This window comes from Kalmanozyma brasiliensis (genome assembly GCF_000497045.1).
Source record: "Kalmanozyma brasiliensis GHG001 unplaced genomic scaffold PSEUBRA_SCAF4, whole genome shotgun sequence".
Lineage (NCBI taxonomy): Eukaryota > Fungi > Basidiomycota > Ustilaginomycetes > Ustilaginales > Kalmanozyma > Kalmanozyma brasiliensis.
Genome location: NW_015961981.1, coordinates 217,736 through 231,681, shown reverse-complemented (window position 1 = coordinate 231,681; position 13,946 = coordinate 217,736). Strand labels below are relative to the sequence as shown.

General features: G+C 58.5%; 5 protein-coding genes across 5 annotated transcripts; 4 read left to right on the top strand and 1 right to left on the bottom strand.

The window, feature by feature from the left end:
* Window positions 1-25: 25 nt before the first annotated feature.
* PSEUBRA_004753 (Bromodomain protein) lies at window positions 26-3,709 on the top strand (the record flags this gene model as incomplete). Its single annotated transcript, XM_059465456.1, has 1 exon — window positions 26-3,709. The coding sequence occupies one exon, from the start codon at window positions 26-28 to the stop codon at window positions 3,707-3,709; it is 3,684 nt and encodes a 1,227-aa protein (XP_059321556.1).
* Window positions 3,710-4,636: 927 nt separating this feature from the next.
* Window positions 4,637-5,581, top strand: PSEUBRA_004752 (Fatty acid hydroxylase; the record flags this gene model as incomplete). Its single annotated transcript, XM_016438268.1, has 1 exon — window positions 4,637-5,581. The coding sequence occupies one exon, from the start codon at window positions 4,637-4,639 to the stop codon at window positions 5,579-5,581; it is 945 nt and encodes a 314-aa protein (XP_016290727.1).
* Window positions 5,582-6,901: 1,320 nt separating this feature from the next.
* PSEUBRA_004751 (protein of unknown function DUF1708) lies at window positions 6,902-10,951 on the top strand (the record flags this gene model as incomplete). Its single annotated transcript, XM_016438271.2, has 1 exon — window positions 6,902-10,951. The coding sequence occupies one exon, from the start codon at window positions 6,902-6,904 to the stop codon at window positions 10,949-10,951; it is 4,050 nt and encodes a 1,349-aa protein (XP_016290726.2).
* Window positions 10,952-11,470: 519 nt separating this feature from the next.
* Window positions 11,471-11,953, top strand: PSEUBRA_004750 (Sugar-phosphate isomerase, RpiB/LacA/LacB family; the record flags this gene model as incomplete). The annotated part of the gene is made up of 1 exon (XM_016438272.1): window positions 11,471-11,953. The coding sequence occupies one exon, from the start codon at window positions 11,471-11,473 to the stop codon at window positions 11,951-11,953; it is 483 nt and encodes a 160-aa protein (XP_016290725.1).
* A 501-nt stretch (window positions 11,954-12,454) lies between these two features.
* On the bottom strand, window positions 12,455-13,663 carry PSEUBRA_004749 (uncharacterized protein; the record flags this gene model as incomplete). The annotated part of the gene is made up of 1 exon (XM_016438252.1): window positions 12,455-13,663. One exon carries the CDS (start codon window positions 13,661-13,663, stop codon window positions 12,455-12,457), a length of 1,209 nt encoding a protein of 402 aa, XP_016290724.1.
* Window positions 13,664-13,946: the final 283 nt, after the last annotated feature.

Sequence of the window (13,946 nt, the reverse complement as noted above, 5' to 3'; positions counted from 1 at the left end):
TGGAGACTCGGGATCAGCGTGAGGCATGTCGCAGCATCACAGAGATGGCAGCTCGCATCCCGACGAGCCACCTGCCAAGAAGCGGACCCTCCAGATCAAGTTAGGGAGACCACGACCATCCACCGACTTTCAACAGGCCGAGCAGGCGTCCCCTTCCCTGAATCGCAGCCGGCCCGGGAACGGCATCCGCATCTCGTTGAAGCGCAAGTCTTCGGTACCAGAATCGCAGTTCACCCCACCTCGCTTTGCGGTTCAGCTTGCCGAGGACGAAGACGACGACGATCAGGAAGATGATGACGATGACACCCAGCAGGTAGCCTCGGGCAATGCCTCCGAAGAGGAAGATGATAACGACGACGACCAGAGTGGTGAAGACGAGGACCAAGACGAACAGGATGCGGAAGACGATGAAGGAGACGAAGACATGCAGGACGAGAACGATGGCACCATGGATGCGCTTCATGGCGATCTCGCAGACGATGGCGCATCTGTAGCCGGTCCTTCCGCACTCAACGGCGACGGAACATCTAACCCACGAGTCCGCGGCAGGAACGGCGCGTTCACAAGCACCGGTGCGGGCGGCTCCAATCCAAGTCGACGACCCATCAAGCGTCTCCGCTCCAAAGGTCTCTACGAAGCATTGCCTAAGCTTATCGAGAACCTGCAGCGTCGCGACAACTACAAGTTTTTCTGCGAGCCCGTCAACCCGGAGGATGTGCCCGGCTATACCGATGTCATCAAGACGCCCATGGACTTTGGCACCATGCAGCGCAAGGTGGACGACCGACTCTACAGCCACATGGACGACTTCAAGTCCGATTTCCAGCTTGTGGTCTCGAATGCCATGACCTTCAATCCGGAAGGCACGCTCTACTACAACGAAGCGAAACGCATCGCTACGTGGGGCAATCGAGCGATCGAGCGCGAGGGCATGGCGGTCAACGACAACGGGCGGGCCGGTGCCAAGGGCGACGAGATCAGACGTCAAAAGCGTCTGGCGAAAGAAGCTCCCGCCTCCTCTTCTACCAACGTGCTAAACGTACAGGGTGTATCCTCTGTAAGCGAAGCGTCTGGCCGAAGACAGCTTCGCGGCGCAACGCTCCAGCAACAGCAAGCACTCGACAGTCCAAGTCTGCAGCAGTCGGCCGATCGACAAGCTTCTCTAGGACTCGACGCTGGCGATTTGACGTCACGGTCGACTGCGCGGGGATCACGGTTCGCCTTCAGCGCGGGAGTCCGGGCATTGATGGAAGCGGCAAGGGTCACTTCGCAAGCAAGGCAGCGGGCAGCCATTGCACTCGGCTTGACAGGCGGGACGCTGACTCGCGAAGACTCGGCGCAAGTGGACGGAGGATTCGGGGATGACGGCGAGGGTGACATGGACCTTGATGAGGACGATGACAATGACGATGATGCCTCGGACGACGAAGTTGGCATGCGTGCCAGCGTCGCTCGGGCTAAGAGCCGAGAATCTCGGGAGCGCTCTGTGACCGTCGATGGTGCCAGTGGTGCCATCGCCCGCCGCCTTGGCTCGACACAGCCGACGGGCACACCTTCGACTCCCATGGGTCAACGTCAAGCCAGTCCCGATGCATTAAGGAAGCGTCTAGCTGCAGTGACAGGCACGCCCATCCAGGCTCTCGCCAGTCCTATGGTACCAGGCGCGATCTTGGGTGGCACGACAGGCAAGGCCTCCAAACACGCCAAGATCAAGCAGCGTCTTGGTGCACCAGGGACACCCAAACGCCTGCTAGTACGAACAGGTCTGCCTGGTCTGGCTGCTGGACTTTCGGCAGAGGCTGGCGGTCGTCCTCTCGATTCAGCCGATGGTGCTGCGGCGGCTGCTGACCTCATCGCCACCATGTCTCAGTCTCAAGCCCAGTCAGCCGTGGCCAACTACTCCTTCGATGATGATGGGTCCATCAACCCCAACGATATCGACGATCTCCAAGCTTTCTTGACACTCCACCGTAGCGGAAAGCATGTCTTGATGCCGACCATCGAGTCGCTGTACCCGATCCCATTCATTCCGGGCGACTACGTTGGCAGCGGCACAGGCGACAAGGATCAGGACCAGGACAAAGAACAGGACCGCTCGAGGGAGAAAGACAAGGTCAAAAACAAGGTGGTAGCCGATGACGGGGACGATGATGATGAGGATGGCAAAGGCGAGGCACGGGAGAAAGGCGACAAGGATCCGCTTTCTACACTACCGCCTACGCGACCCGGTGCACCCGATCCGCTCTATTCTGCAATCGCTCCCGAGCCTGAGTCTATGCAGAGCAACCTCAGCCACGATGTCGACTCCCTTCCGCCTCACTTTCGCAACCTGCCGTTCTATACGCCGAGCTTGCAGGCGAAGGCGGGCAGTCAGAAAGAAGCGTACGGCATACCGTGCTTCTGGACTAACCCTGCCTACGTCGAGGCGCTCAAGAACGACAAGAGGCCAAAAAAGCAAAAGGACAAGGAGCGGGAGAAAGAACGCGAGACGCTCGAGGATTGGAGCTACTTTCGACCCACGCTGACACGTCTCCTCGAGATCACTGATCTTGGACCATTCTCCGCCTTGTCGCCGCGGGTGGAAGACGAAAACAGGACCGCGCCTGTCAAGTCTACCGCGAAAGGCAAAGCTGCAAAAGCTCTCAAGTCGGCGCGAGAGGCGACTCAGGCGGTACAGGAGTTCTCTACATCTTTGCTGGGCGAGGAAGGCTTCAAGGCCATCGGAACCGAGCTCAAGGAGAAGAGACAAAGACAGCTTTTGCCAAGAGAGATTCTCAAGAGATTTGTCGCAGCTGCTCAAGCAGGCGATGCTAACGCCGTCAAAGAGATCCTTGCTCAAGCGGAGCAGCGAGACGCAAGTCGGATCGTATCGGACATGGTCTATGCTGGTGTGGCGGGTCAAGCTTACATCCGCAGCGTGGGCGAATTCGTCGGTGGGGCAATGCATCACGCTCTACTGCTGGACGAGGTCGACGACGCCATCGATCAGCAGACTGTCGAAGCAGAAAAGAAGCTGCCGTTGGCAACAGCGATGCGCAAGGTGAAACAGACCGAGGCAACGCCGGAACCGACTGCCGCCTCTCGACGCGGTCCCTTCATGTGGCGGGACACAACCGAGGAGGTGGGTGGCACAGCGACACCATCGGGCGCCAATGAAGGCGAGGCTGAGCAGCAAGAGCCTGCATCGGTCGTCGATGGTGCTGCAAATGACTCGACAAAGGCAGAGGCGGACACCTCGGCCATCTCCGAATTGGTCAAGGATCTGAAAAAGGTGGAAGCGCAGCTTGCTCCCCTGCCAAAGTCACTCGCAGAGGTGGTGGAGGAAGAAGTCATCCGACCCATCACAGGCAACACGCTCGATCTGCTGCATCTTGTCGCTGTCCACCTCGAGATACCAGGCTCCGAAGCGTTGAACCTGGACGAGATCGAGAAGCGCCTCCTGCAGAACAAGATCAGGCCACACCAGCTCGAAGGCGTCGACCCAGCCCGCCTTGCAGCGCCACCTGCAAAGCCAGCAGGTGCCACCGCCGCAGCTCCGATGTCCGTCTTGCCGCCCCAGCAAACGCAAGTCCCGGTCCAGCCAATTCCGTTCATGGCCGAGCTGGACTGGCTCAAAGATCAGCCGGATCTGACGCAGCTCTTGGATGAAGCTCGTCAAGATATCGACAGCTTGGGCTCGATTGTCAACTACATTGTGCAAAGCGCCTGATCTCTTCTGACGCATGCAGCAATCAAGCACAACTCCTTCGTCAAGATATCGACAGTCTGGGCTCGATTGTCAACTACATTGTGCAAAGCGCCTGATCTCTTCTGACGCATGCAGCAATCAAGCACAACTCCTTCGTGACGCCTGCATCCGCTTGTGTTCTGAGTGACATGCCTCTGCGCAAGTCTGCTGTTGTTGAAAGCAGAAGGCGGCTCGCAGATGATTGTGTCGTACGTACACGAAAGCAGATGGGCAGTGTGGCGCTCGGAGTGGAAATGTTACATCGCACGAGGAGCTTTCTGAGTGCGATTTCGGCGAGCGCTGTACGGAAAGCAGGGTTGCAAGAAGGGTGCTTGCACTGCGTGTGGCGAACCCTCCAGCTGCACAGCACTTTGCCCAGAATCGGGTGATTTCTCGCAGCAAAGTGAGCTGAGCTGAGGGCTGTGACTGTGAAATTTAGAGCTTCGGTAAAGAGCGCAGTAAACGCGAGTCAACGCCCAAAAATAGAGGAAATTTCGAACTGAAGCTCAGCTAAGCCAGCCGGCGACTGTGTGTTTGTGTATGTCCCAAAGAAATTTTAAAAAATAGAAGACCGAGAGAGATTTGGATCGACAGGGCTCACCGCCGCACAAAACACGTTGCCAAACGAGAGCAACACGCTGTCCCAACTCGCGCCGGTTGAGAAGCTTTGAAATTTCCTGCAAAGGCGCTGCAGCGTGTTGAGTGGCTGGTCATTTTGGTGTGGCCTGATCTTTGGCAAATCACTCGGACCAATTGATCAAGTCTCCGGCGGCCAATGCTTCCGACCTTCTTCTCTCACTACCACTATCACCACAGCGATCTTTCTACGACACGCTTCGAGCGTTCTATCTTACTCATATCCGGAGCTTCACGTCGCACCTCACGCACTGGTAGCGCTCCTTGCTCACGATGGAGTTTGTTTCGCAGCAATTCAACTCGACCGTGGGGTCGCTCCTGAACCCCACTACCACCCAATTCGCCGCCGACCTGTACAAAGGCACCGACTTTGCCTCGCTCAACGTCTTTGAACGAGCATGGGCCAACTGGTACCTCTACTGGGGCAACCCAGTGCTGGCGACAGGTATCATGTCGTTCGTGCTGCACGAGGTGGTCTACTTTGGCCGAGCCATCCCGTGGATGATCATCGATGCCATGCCTAGCATGCGCAAGTACAAGCTGCAGGACGAGAAGGTCCCTACCCTCGAGCAGCAGTGGAAGTGCACCAAGCTCGTGCTGCTCTCGCACTTCACTGTCGAGTTGCCACAAATCTGGTCGTTCCACCCTATCTGCGAGTACTTCGGTCTTGCCACCCACGAGGTTCCCTTCCCGCACTGGACCAAGATTGCGTGGCAGATCGGACTTTTCTTCATCTTCGAGGACGCTTTCCATTACTGGGCTCACCGCGCTCTGCACTGGGGTCCCCTGTACAAGCACATCCACAAGAAGCACCACGAGTACTCGGCACCGTTCGGTCTGGCTGCTGAGTACGCCCACCCTCTTGAGGTGCTGATTCTCGGCACCGGTACTATTGGCGGACCTTTCGCCCTCTGCGCTCTCACCAAGGACCTGCACATCTTGACCGTCTACATCTGGATTGTGCTGCGTCTGTTCCAGGCGATCGACGCCCACTCTGGCTACGACTTCCCCATCTCGATGCATAACTGGATCCCATTCTGGGCGGGTGCCGACCACCACGACTACCACCACCAAGCATTTGTAGGCTGCTACTCGACCTCATTCCGATGGTGGGACAACGTGATGGGCACCGACCTGTCATACAAGCGTGCGCGTGCTCGTCAGGCCGAGAAGAAGAAGCAGCAGGCTCTCGAGAGCGAGAAGGCCAAGGCTCAGTAAGCCGCAGGTTGGCATCGGCTTTTCTGTTGCTCCGTCTTACGACAAAACCGCCTTTCGATGCGTCTTGATTCTCGCACAAGAGTGTTGAAGGGTCCTGCGTATTCTTGTACATAGCTGGCATCATCGTATCTTCTCCGCTTTACTGGAGTGTGACGGCGATGCTTTCCTCCGCAATCTAATAGAACAATCACATCTCAGCGACGCTGTGAAGTAGCGTGTTTCACAGGGCCGGAGAGGATCGGGCCCATCTGCAGTGAGAGTTCTTGCTCCCCAGAGTAGCTAGCCGGGTCTGCCCGTGCTCAGGTGGGTCTCGTTGGCAGCAATGGTGGCAGCGAGAAGATGAACTGGTGTCGCAGCCCACAAAAGGACGTGCTTCTGCTCGCATCCTTGCAGGACAAAGGGGGTTCCAAGCTCAGTGTGTGCAGCACACTGACAGGTCCTTTTGTTTGCGATTCTTTCAAGACAGAGTTCCGTCGGTCGCTTGTTTGTGCGTCAGGCCAGCGTGCTGAGCCCACTCTGCTTCGGATCGAGTTCAGACTGTCGTCGGCACGCTTCCGAAACGTCCATCCGCTTTGTGCTTGGCCCTTGTCGGACAGGCCGAGCCTCTCTGAGTGTGCGAAGATGTGAAATTGAAGAGAGCAGCGCCGCAACGCCTGATTTTAGCTCGCTTTTGTTCGGGCGGGTATCGGTTGCTGTATTTTGGCGTTTCGGTGGGCGGGCAATAATTACAGACGTGAGTGAGTTGGCAGCGTGGGAGAGAGAGCAACACACACACCCCAGAGCCGAGCAGCAGACTCACACCGACGGTGCGTCACACGCTGATCCACACCTTGCATGCTTCAGGGTCGCCAACGCCAGATTGACGGCTCTCGCTCTCCTCCTCGGTCTCTCCGACATCCCGCTATCAGTTCCTTCATCGTCGTGCCGACGCACCACTGCAACACCTCACTCAGCTTCCAGTCCCTGGCGTGAGCCCGGCGCACTCGACTGTCGCTTCCGTCTCGCACTGCATACCGTATCTGGATCATCCACCGGCCTCCTCTAATCAAGCCCCCCAAAGTTCGACCTCGTTCGGCTGTTGCGCCGACCCTCTGCCTTGCCATCACTTCTCTGGATTCGACTGCCCTCCTGGATGGACCTATAATACCCCATCTTGCTCCTGTTCCGACTCGAGGACACGACTTTATCTAAACCGCGTCCGACGCCTGTCCCGAACCCGCCGCAGATCCGCGTGGACAGGAACACTCATCCGACGAACGCCTCCTCCGCCAACATATCGAGCAGATAGAAGTCGAGAAAGCGCCAGGGCATCCATTCACGATGCCCGGCCTCTTCTCCAGAAGATCCAAAGCAAAGGGGCCCACCCAGCTCTTCTCTTCCAAGGAGTATCTGGGCGCGGTCAGCTCGGCGGACATTGATCGACTCGGCCTATCATCACCTACACCCAGCACCGCGGATGCTCACCTGCTGCCTCAGGTGCCGACCAAAGATGACCTTCCTCGCCCACCAGCCAAAGACTCGGCATCCAGCTCCGGTCACGATGGTCCCAGCAGCAGTAGTCACAGCTCCCACTTTCGGCCATCTCCGCTCCCTCACGGCACTGGAGAGATGAACGAGTTCGGTCAACTGCGCAGTCCAAACGCGCCGAGGCCTTCGACCTTCTCTGCATCGTCTCAAGGTACCGAGCGGTCATACCTGCCGTCGGCATCGGCTGCGACGTTTTCTGGTGGTCGTCGGCTGGCACCGACGAGCACATTACGCAGCGTCTCTTCAAAGTCGCAATTCGCACAGGCTCGACCATCCACCGCGTCAGCATATGACACTTCGCTCACCAACAATCTCGCGTACAAAGCCACCTACGCTTATGGGTATACACCCGAGGGGTGGCATGTCCACTTGGAAGCGGCGCGTGTGCTAGCTCTTCTCGAGGCTTGCAGCGAACAGATTCGGAGCCGCGGTCTCGACAATCCTCTCATCTTCTCCTCCATGGCGCTGGATCTCTCACCCACCAGTGTTGCGTCCATGATCATGCTGTTCGCAGACACGTCGAGCAGACAGCGCGTGCTCCCCTCCGAGTTCCTGGAAGAGATACGGTATGCCAATCCTCATGACCTCGCAGCCGTCATCAAGTGGGCCTTTGCACGGATGGGCCGCGTCCTTGCAGTGCCAGTACCCGTGCAAGGACCAAAGCGAGGCGAGATGCGCGAAGAGATGGTCTACGTGCAGCAGCGCGGCTTCCTCGAGCTCGAGAGCTACAACACCTGGCGCGAACAGGAGCGCAGACATCAATACCCAGCAGCCGCCTTCACAGATTTCCTCTCCCCTCTTGCACCAGAGAATGCGAAGCTGCTTAGCTCGCTGTTCTCGCTTCTCTCGTCGACAGCGAGCTACTCGCTCAAGAACGGCATGATGCCCGCCCGACTCGCCAAGCATTTTGGTCCTCTGATCTTTGGGCTGCCCGAGGACGAGACTTTCGCTCGTACCTATGAAGCGTACGTCCGTGCAAGCAATGCTACCGAGCACCTGCTCTTGTCCTACATTCGATTCCAGGCCACGACAGAGACCTTGCCTCCAAGGCTCGCACAGCACATCAGTGGCTATCCCGCCATGCTCGCCACCGAAATGACGGTTCCATCCGCTTCCTCCAAGCTGGTCCCTGTGACACAGATTGAGCGCAATGTGCGCTTGTACAGCGCCGACCTGGTGCAGTCCGCTTGCGAGATCGAGATTGCCAACTCGTGTCCCGAATGGAAGGATTGCTGCGATACCAATGAGGTTCTTGGCAAAGACCCGCAGCTCTCGGACAAGTTCAGGAAACTCGTCAACCTTCGTGGCGGTGCCATTCAGGGCCGACGACCAAGCTCATCAAAGGCGCGCGACGCTTCCATCGACGAGGACGATGCTGTGGCCGCACACTCTTCGCTCGTCAGCAAACAGTGGGACGACTTTATGTTTGGCGGCTTTTCTGCGCCCGACTCTTCCAAGCTCGCTTTTGACTTGAACGAGTCGGTACGACGCAATCGCACTGCTAAGCGCGAAACGATGCAGTGGAACGAGTTCTCCAAGGCCGGCTTCCAGAATGGAGAAAGCGGGACGCTAGCTGATGTGCTCAGCTTCGACGACGTGCTCAGGCAGGATGTCCGGAATTGGCCCTCGGAGCGTGATCAATTGAACGCCAAGCTCAGGTCACAGCAGGACAAGCTGCCAGCTTTCAACTACGACAACACCCCTCGACTTGTGGCCAGCCCAACGCTGGCCGGAACGCCGCAGGGCAAGCTGGCTAGCAACCCCATCAGCCGCATGGACGAGACCTTTGCCGACGTATGGGCTGACTACCTGGTGGGGAGCGGCTGGAGCAATCGCGACGAGCTGACGCATCGTAATGCCAACTTTGCGGTGGTGCAGTACAAGTCGCGCCCCAACGCTAGCACCGTAGGCTCTCAAAGTGCAGAGTCGAACCTGGCAGCTCCCACCAGCTTCCAGGTCTCGGCGAGGAAGGACGAGAGCTTGCCCAAGGACGAGCGAGTCGACGCTGCCTGGTTCGTTGTTCAGGAGATCGTGCCTGCTCAATACCGTGCAGATCTCGAGGCATCTGGTCGGGGTGTGTCGAAGGGTCGAGCCATGCTTCGCAAACTGACCGTGTTCCGCTCGCGCAAGGACAAGGAGAAAGTCAACGGCAATGGCAATGGTCACGCCAACGAGAGATCGATGGACTCTGCGGATGATGTCTTCAGGCCAGGTCCGGGCGGGTCGACCAAACGTATCCTGCTTGCCGATCAGCTTGAACGAGTCGGGTCGAAGAATGCGTCTCAAGCAACACTGCGGAGCAACAGGACGAGTGTCGACCGGAGTCGACCGAGCAGCGCTCTTGCAGGGGCTATCAGGACTGATGCCGATCAGGGCGAGGCAACACCTGTCCAAGAGCCCGTCTCTAACGCCCACGCTCCCTCTCGCAGCGAAGGTCAACATACCGGCAGCAAGTTTATGTCGACGTTGCGAGCCAAGAGCATTCGTGTGGTCAAGTCGGCTCGCAGTCGCGCATCCAGCCCTGCGCTCAAGTCTCAGGCGGTGGCCTCCAACGATTTTGGCGCTCAATCTTCACCGAGAACAGGCAACCCTTCACCCTTGCAGCCTAATGACGCCTACGCCGACAACTCCTTCACTAGCGCAGACTATGAGACGAGGACCATCGCTATCGATGCCTCACCCCCCATGGGCGGCAACGATGTGAGCATCGATTCGTCTTCCGCAGCACCAAAGCAGAAGCACGGCCAATCACGAGCGAGGGAGAGCAACGGCCGGACCGAAGCATGGGTCGACATCTCGGTCAAGCACAATGGCAATCGAGTGGTGGACCGGGACGTTCCTCACACGTCTATGCGCAAGACCTCGCTCGGATTGAACACTCGCGCGGACGACACCGCCCAGCTGTCTCTCATGGACCCCGAGACAGGTGCTAGCACCCCTCGCCTTGGCGACGATGCGGACGCCTTTGATGAGGGTCCGCGTTCCTCGACACCTCCACTGCCTGCGAACGGGGTGCTGGTTGGTCTGGGGCTAGACGACTCGCAAGCGGACCGCTCAAGCATTGCCTCGGACATCCCGATGCGCGACGCCTCTCTCCGCGACGCCACACCGCTTCCCGCCCAACCCGACCTGCCGCTCGTCCCTGCACCTGCAATCGATCCCGTCGTTGCGGCACGGGCGGCGCTGAAATCACGTCGCGAAGCCCCGCCCCGCGCACCGGCGCAGATCGACGCCAAGAAGCTGGTCGAGTCGCTGCGTGCGGGATTGTCGCCCATCGAAGCGGTGCGTGCGAGCAAGGAGGGCACTGCACCCACCTCCCCGCCGTTATCGTCTTTTGGCGATGTGAGTCTCAAGAGTCCGACCACGTCCGCGCCGGCCCCTGCAGCAGCATCGGCGGCGGGGAGGAGCAAGACATATCGCGATCCGTTCGCCAAAGACCCGGTTGCGGGGCGTGTTGCTGATGTAGCGTCCAAGTTCGGCGGTCGGGCTGGTGTGCCAAGCAAGAAGGGGGACGTGGAGAAGCCGCTCCCCGCGTCGCCTGCCGTGGAGAGGGATCCAGACGAGATCTACCCAGAGGACGCAGTGTCGAACCACGCCACGCCGGTGCACTCGGTCGACACACCCGCTGCACGCCTCGACCTCGCCGCTGCGGGAGAGATGGAGACGCTCAGCCCGCAAGCCGGCGTGTACCAGTGGAGGAAGCATGGGCTGGAAGCGAAAGGCGAGGAGCAAGGCGCAGCCGAGGTGCCTACCAGATTCGCAGAGCCCTACCAGCCGGGTATGCCGCTAGACAACGTTCTGGAGGAGAGCGAGAGCGCTGTTAGTGGCAACACCAATGTCTGAGTTCTTCATTTCAATGGCACGAACGCAGAGACGATGAGCAGATGCTTTTGATTCAGTGTGTGCGATTGCGCCTGAGAGGCATGCGGGCGTTGTCTCCGCGATGACGAAGAGGCATGACCCAACGAGTTGGTTGCAGGGGCGACGACGTGGGCGTCGTCTGGATCGGGCATCGTTGGAATCGGGCAGCGGCGCGCAGCCATCCCCCGATTGCCATTTCTCCACTTCAAGACTTGCGGGGATTAAGATTCAGTGGAAACGCCGAGATGATTGCCGTCGCATGGTCCAGTTCAACATTGTGCAGCTGGCTCTACGTGAAAGAACCGACTTTTCAGCGTGGGAAAATCAAACTTCGAGTGGCGTAGCGCTCGGATCAGCCGGTGACTTGATTCTCACCCATGTCGGCATCCACTCCTTCTGACCTTGCTACTCCTTCCACCATCACAGATAACCACGCGCCTCTCACTCCTCACCTCTCACCACTCACACACCCTATCTCATATCATATCACATCACATCAAAATGGCTACCCAGCAAAAGTGGAAGATCGCCTTTGGGTGCGACGAGGCGGGAGTCGACTACAAGAACGCCCTGATCAAGGATTTCCAGAACGATCCTCGGGTCGAGTCGGTCATTGACGTTGGCGTTCCTTCGAACGCGGACAAGACGGCGTATCCTCACGTTGCCGTTACGGCTGCACGCAAGGTGGCGTCTGGTGAAGTGGACCGTGCCCTCCTCATCTGCGGTACCGGTCTCGGCGTTGCCATCGCTGCCAACAAGGTCAACGGTGTTCGCGCCGTCACGGCCCACGATTCGTACTCGGTCGAACGTGCGATCCTCTCCAACGACGCCCAGGTGCTTTGCATGGGTCAACGTGTCGTCGGCCTCGAACTCGCCAGGAAGCTCGCAAAGGATTGGCTCGGTTACAAATTCGATACCTCCAGCGCTTCGGCTGATAAGGTCAAGGCCATCTGCTCTTACGAGGGCGCCGCTGACAAGCAGTAAATAAGTCTCATTCGGACCTATAAGACCCGTCATCGCCCGCTCGCCGTGCCGACACCATCACATAGCTTTGACTTCAAGTCATTCCATCAATACGATACATATTCCTCCCCCACAAGCGTTGCATTTCCTGTGTGCCCGTGCTCCATCCATCCCGCTTGCAACCCGTGATTGCCCATACTTCGGCAAGCGTTTGAGTGGGCTCTACACCGTCGCGTCTCATACTGGCCAACCACTTCTTCGTTGGCGATAAGTTCCTCGTGGTTCCGAGTGCACTCCTTTCATCAATCAGGACGAAGAAGCAGAGTCTATCCGGCTGATTCTGCGCAGCTGTGCCCAAGCTCATCCCTTAAGTCACATCCACGAGAACCCGACACGCATGATGGGATTTCACCAGGCTTCCTCGGTCTCATTTGGCAGACGGCAGGTTTGAATGGTATGAAAGTGGATTACGAGCGAGCACAAATGAAAGCAGAGAGATAACTTAGTCCCAAAGAGAGCGTGTCAAGCAAGATGGTCTGGGTGAATGAAGTCGAAGTTGCCCGACCACCTGTTCTCCCCCTCCTCCTCCAGGGCAGCGTGCATCTTCGACGTGGGTCTTGGAGAGGAAGCTCTCGGCGTACGTGCCTCATCCGAAGTGTCGCTCCCACCGGCAGCCCTCAGCAGCACAACAGGGTCATCGTGGACGAGGTTGAAGTAGTCATCCTGCTCCTCGTCCACCTCTTTCTCCTGTGCCCGGGACCATTCGGCAAACCTCGCATTGAGCGCATCCATCTCGACATCAAACATCTCCTCCTTTTCCGTCTGCTGTTCGAGGGCAGGCAGATTGGTCGACATGGGCGCTAGAGGGGAGCGACTGAGCTTGGGCGAGGTGGAAGCGGAGCGTGAGGCGTGGAGTGCGTGCTGGTGCATCGAAGGCAGATGCTTAGACTTCATCTTTGGGGAGCAAGACGAGTGAGTTTTGGCCGCCTTCCCGGCTCTTGGGGTGGTTGTAGCGGGCTCGATGGGCGCGAGAGGGCTCAGTGGCGATAGCGCATTGGAGAGCTTGGACTGTGACCGCGATCGCTCCGTTTTGTGAACGTGATGGTGGTTGAGACCGCCCGGTGAGGGCCAGCCGTACTGCCACCATGCCGGGTTGGCCGCCGTCTGACCGGTGAGGCCAAGCGCCATCACGCGTTGCTGCTCGTCGTGTTCCTCTTGGGTCGCAACGGGGAGCGAGTAGCTGCGAATCATGCCAGCTGCTTTGCCCGCAGCAGGGTGCGCGGAGGGGTCCGAGGACGCAGCGATGTGTAGCCGAAGCGCAGCTTTGGTGGACAAGGCCGAGGTGCGGTTGGGCTTCATCTCGTGCGAGTGGAACGTGTAGCCTTCGGAGACGCCGCGTCGAGCTTGACGGCGAGCAGCGATGGCGCCGGCGTGGTTGGAGGGGATGGGCTCATCGTGGAACGTGGAAGGGGCGACGTTCTCCCTCTGCTCGACAGCAGAGTCGGGGTGCAGCAGGGGCATCTTCGAAGTGGACGCAGGAGGAAGCGGGAGCAGAGGCGAGTAGGGCAGCTGCGATCCTGCGGCAGTCTGTGTTCCGCTGGTGGCTTTTGAGCCGCGCAGACGGGTGCCCGAGTGCGGTGCGGAGGAGGGGTCGTAGAGCGGTGCGAGCTCCGAGATGGAGCGGTAGCCGAGAGTGGGTCTGGCCATGAGGACCGAGGGTGAGTTGGACATGATGGCGTGAAGGGATGCTAAGATCGGGTCCGAGATGGAGGTTCGTCGTGTATATGACCGAACAAATGGGCAATTTGAGCTTTTATTGTGTGAGAGGGTTCCCGGAGGAGGGTGATGAGAGGCTGAAAGCGAGGGATAGAAAGCAAGCTATAAGGACATTGAGTAGGAGATGCAAGGTGGAATGCGAGATGCGGGATGTCGGGACAAGAAGAAGCGACGAGGATGCGTGACGAGGATGAGCTGGAGGCGAGAAGTGATGCTTGCTGGACGTTATGGAGCGGGA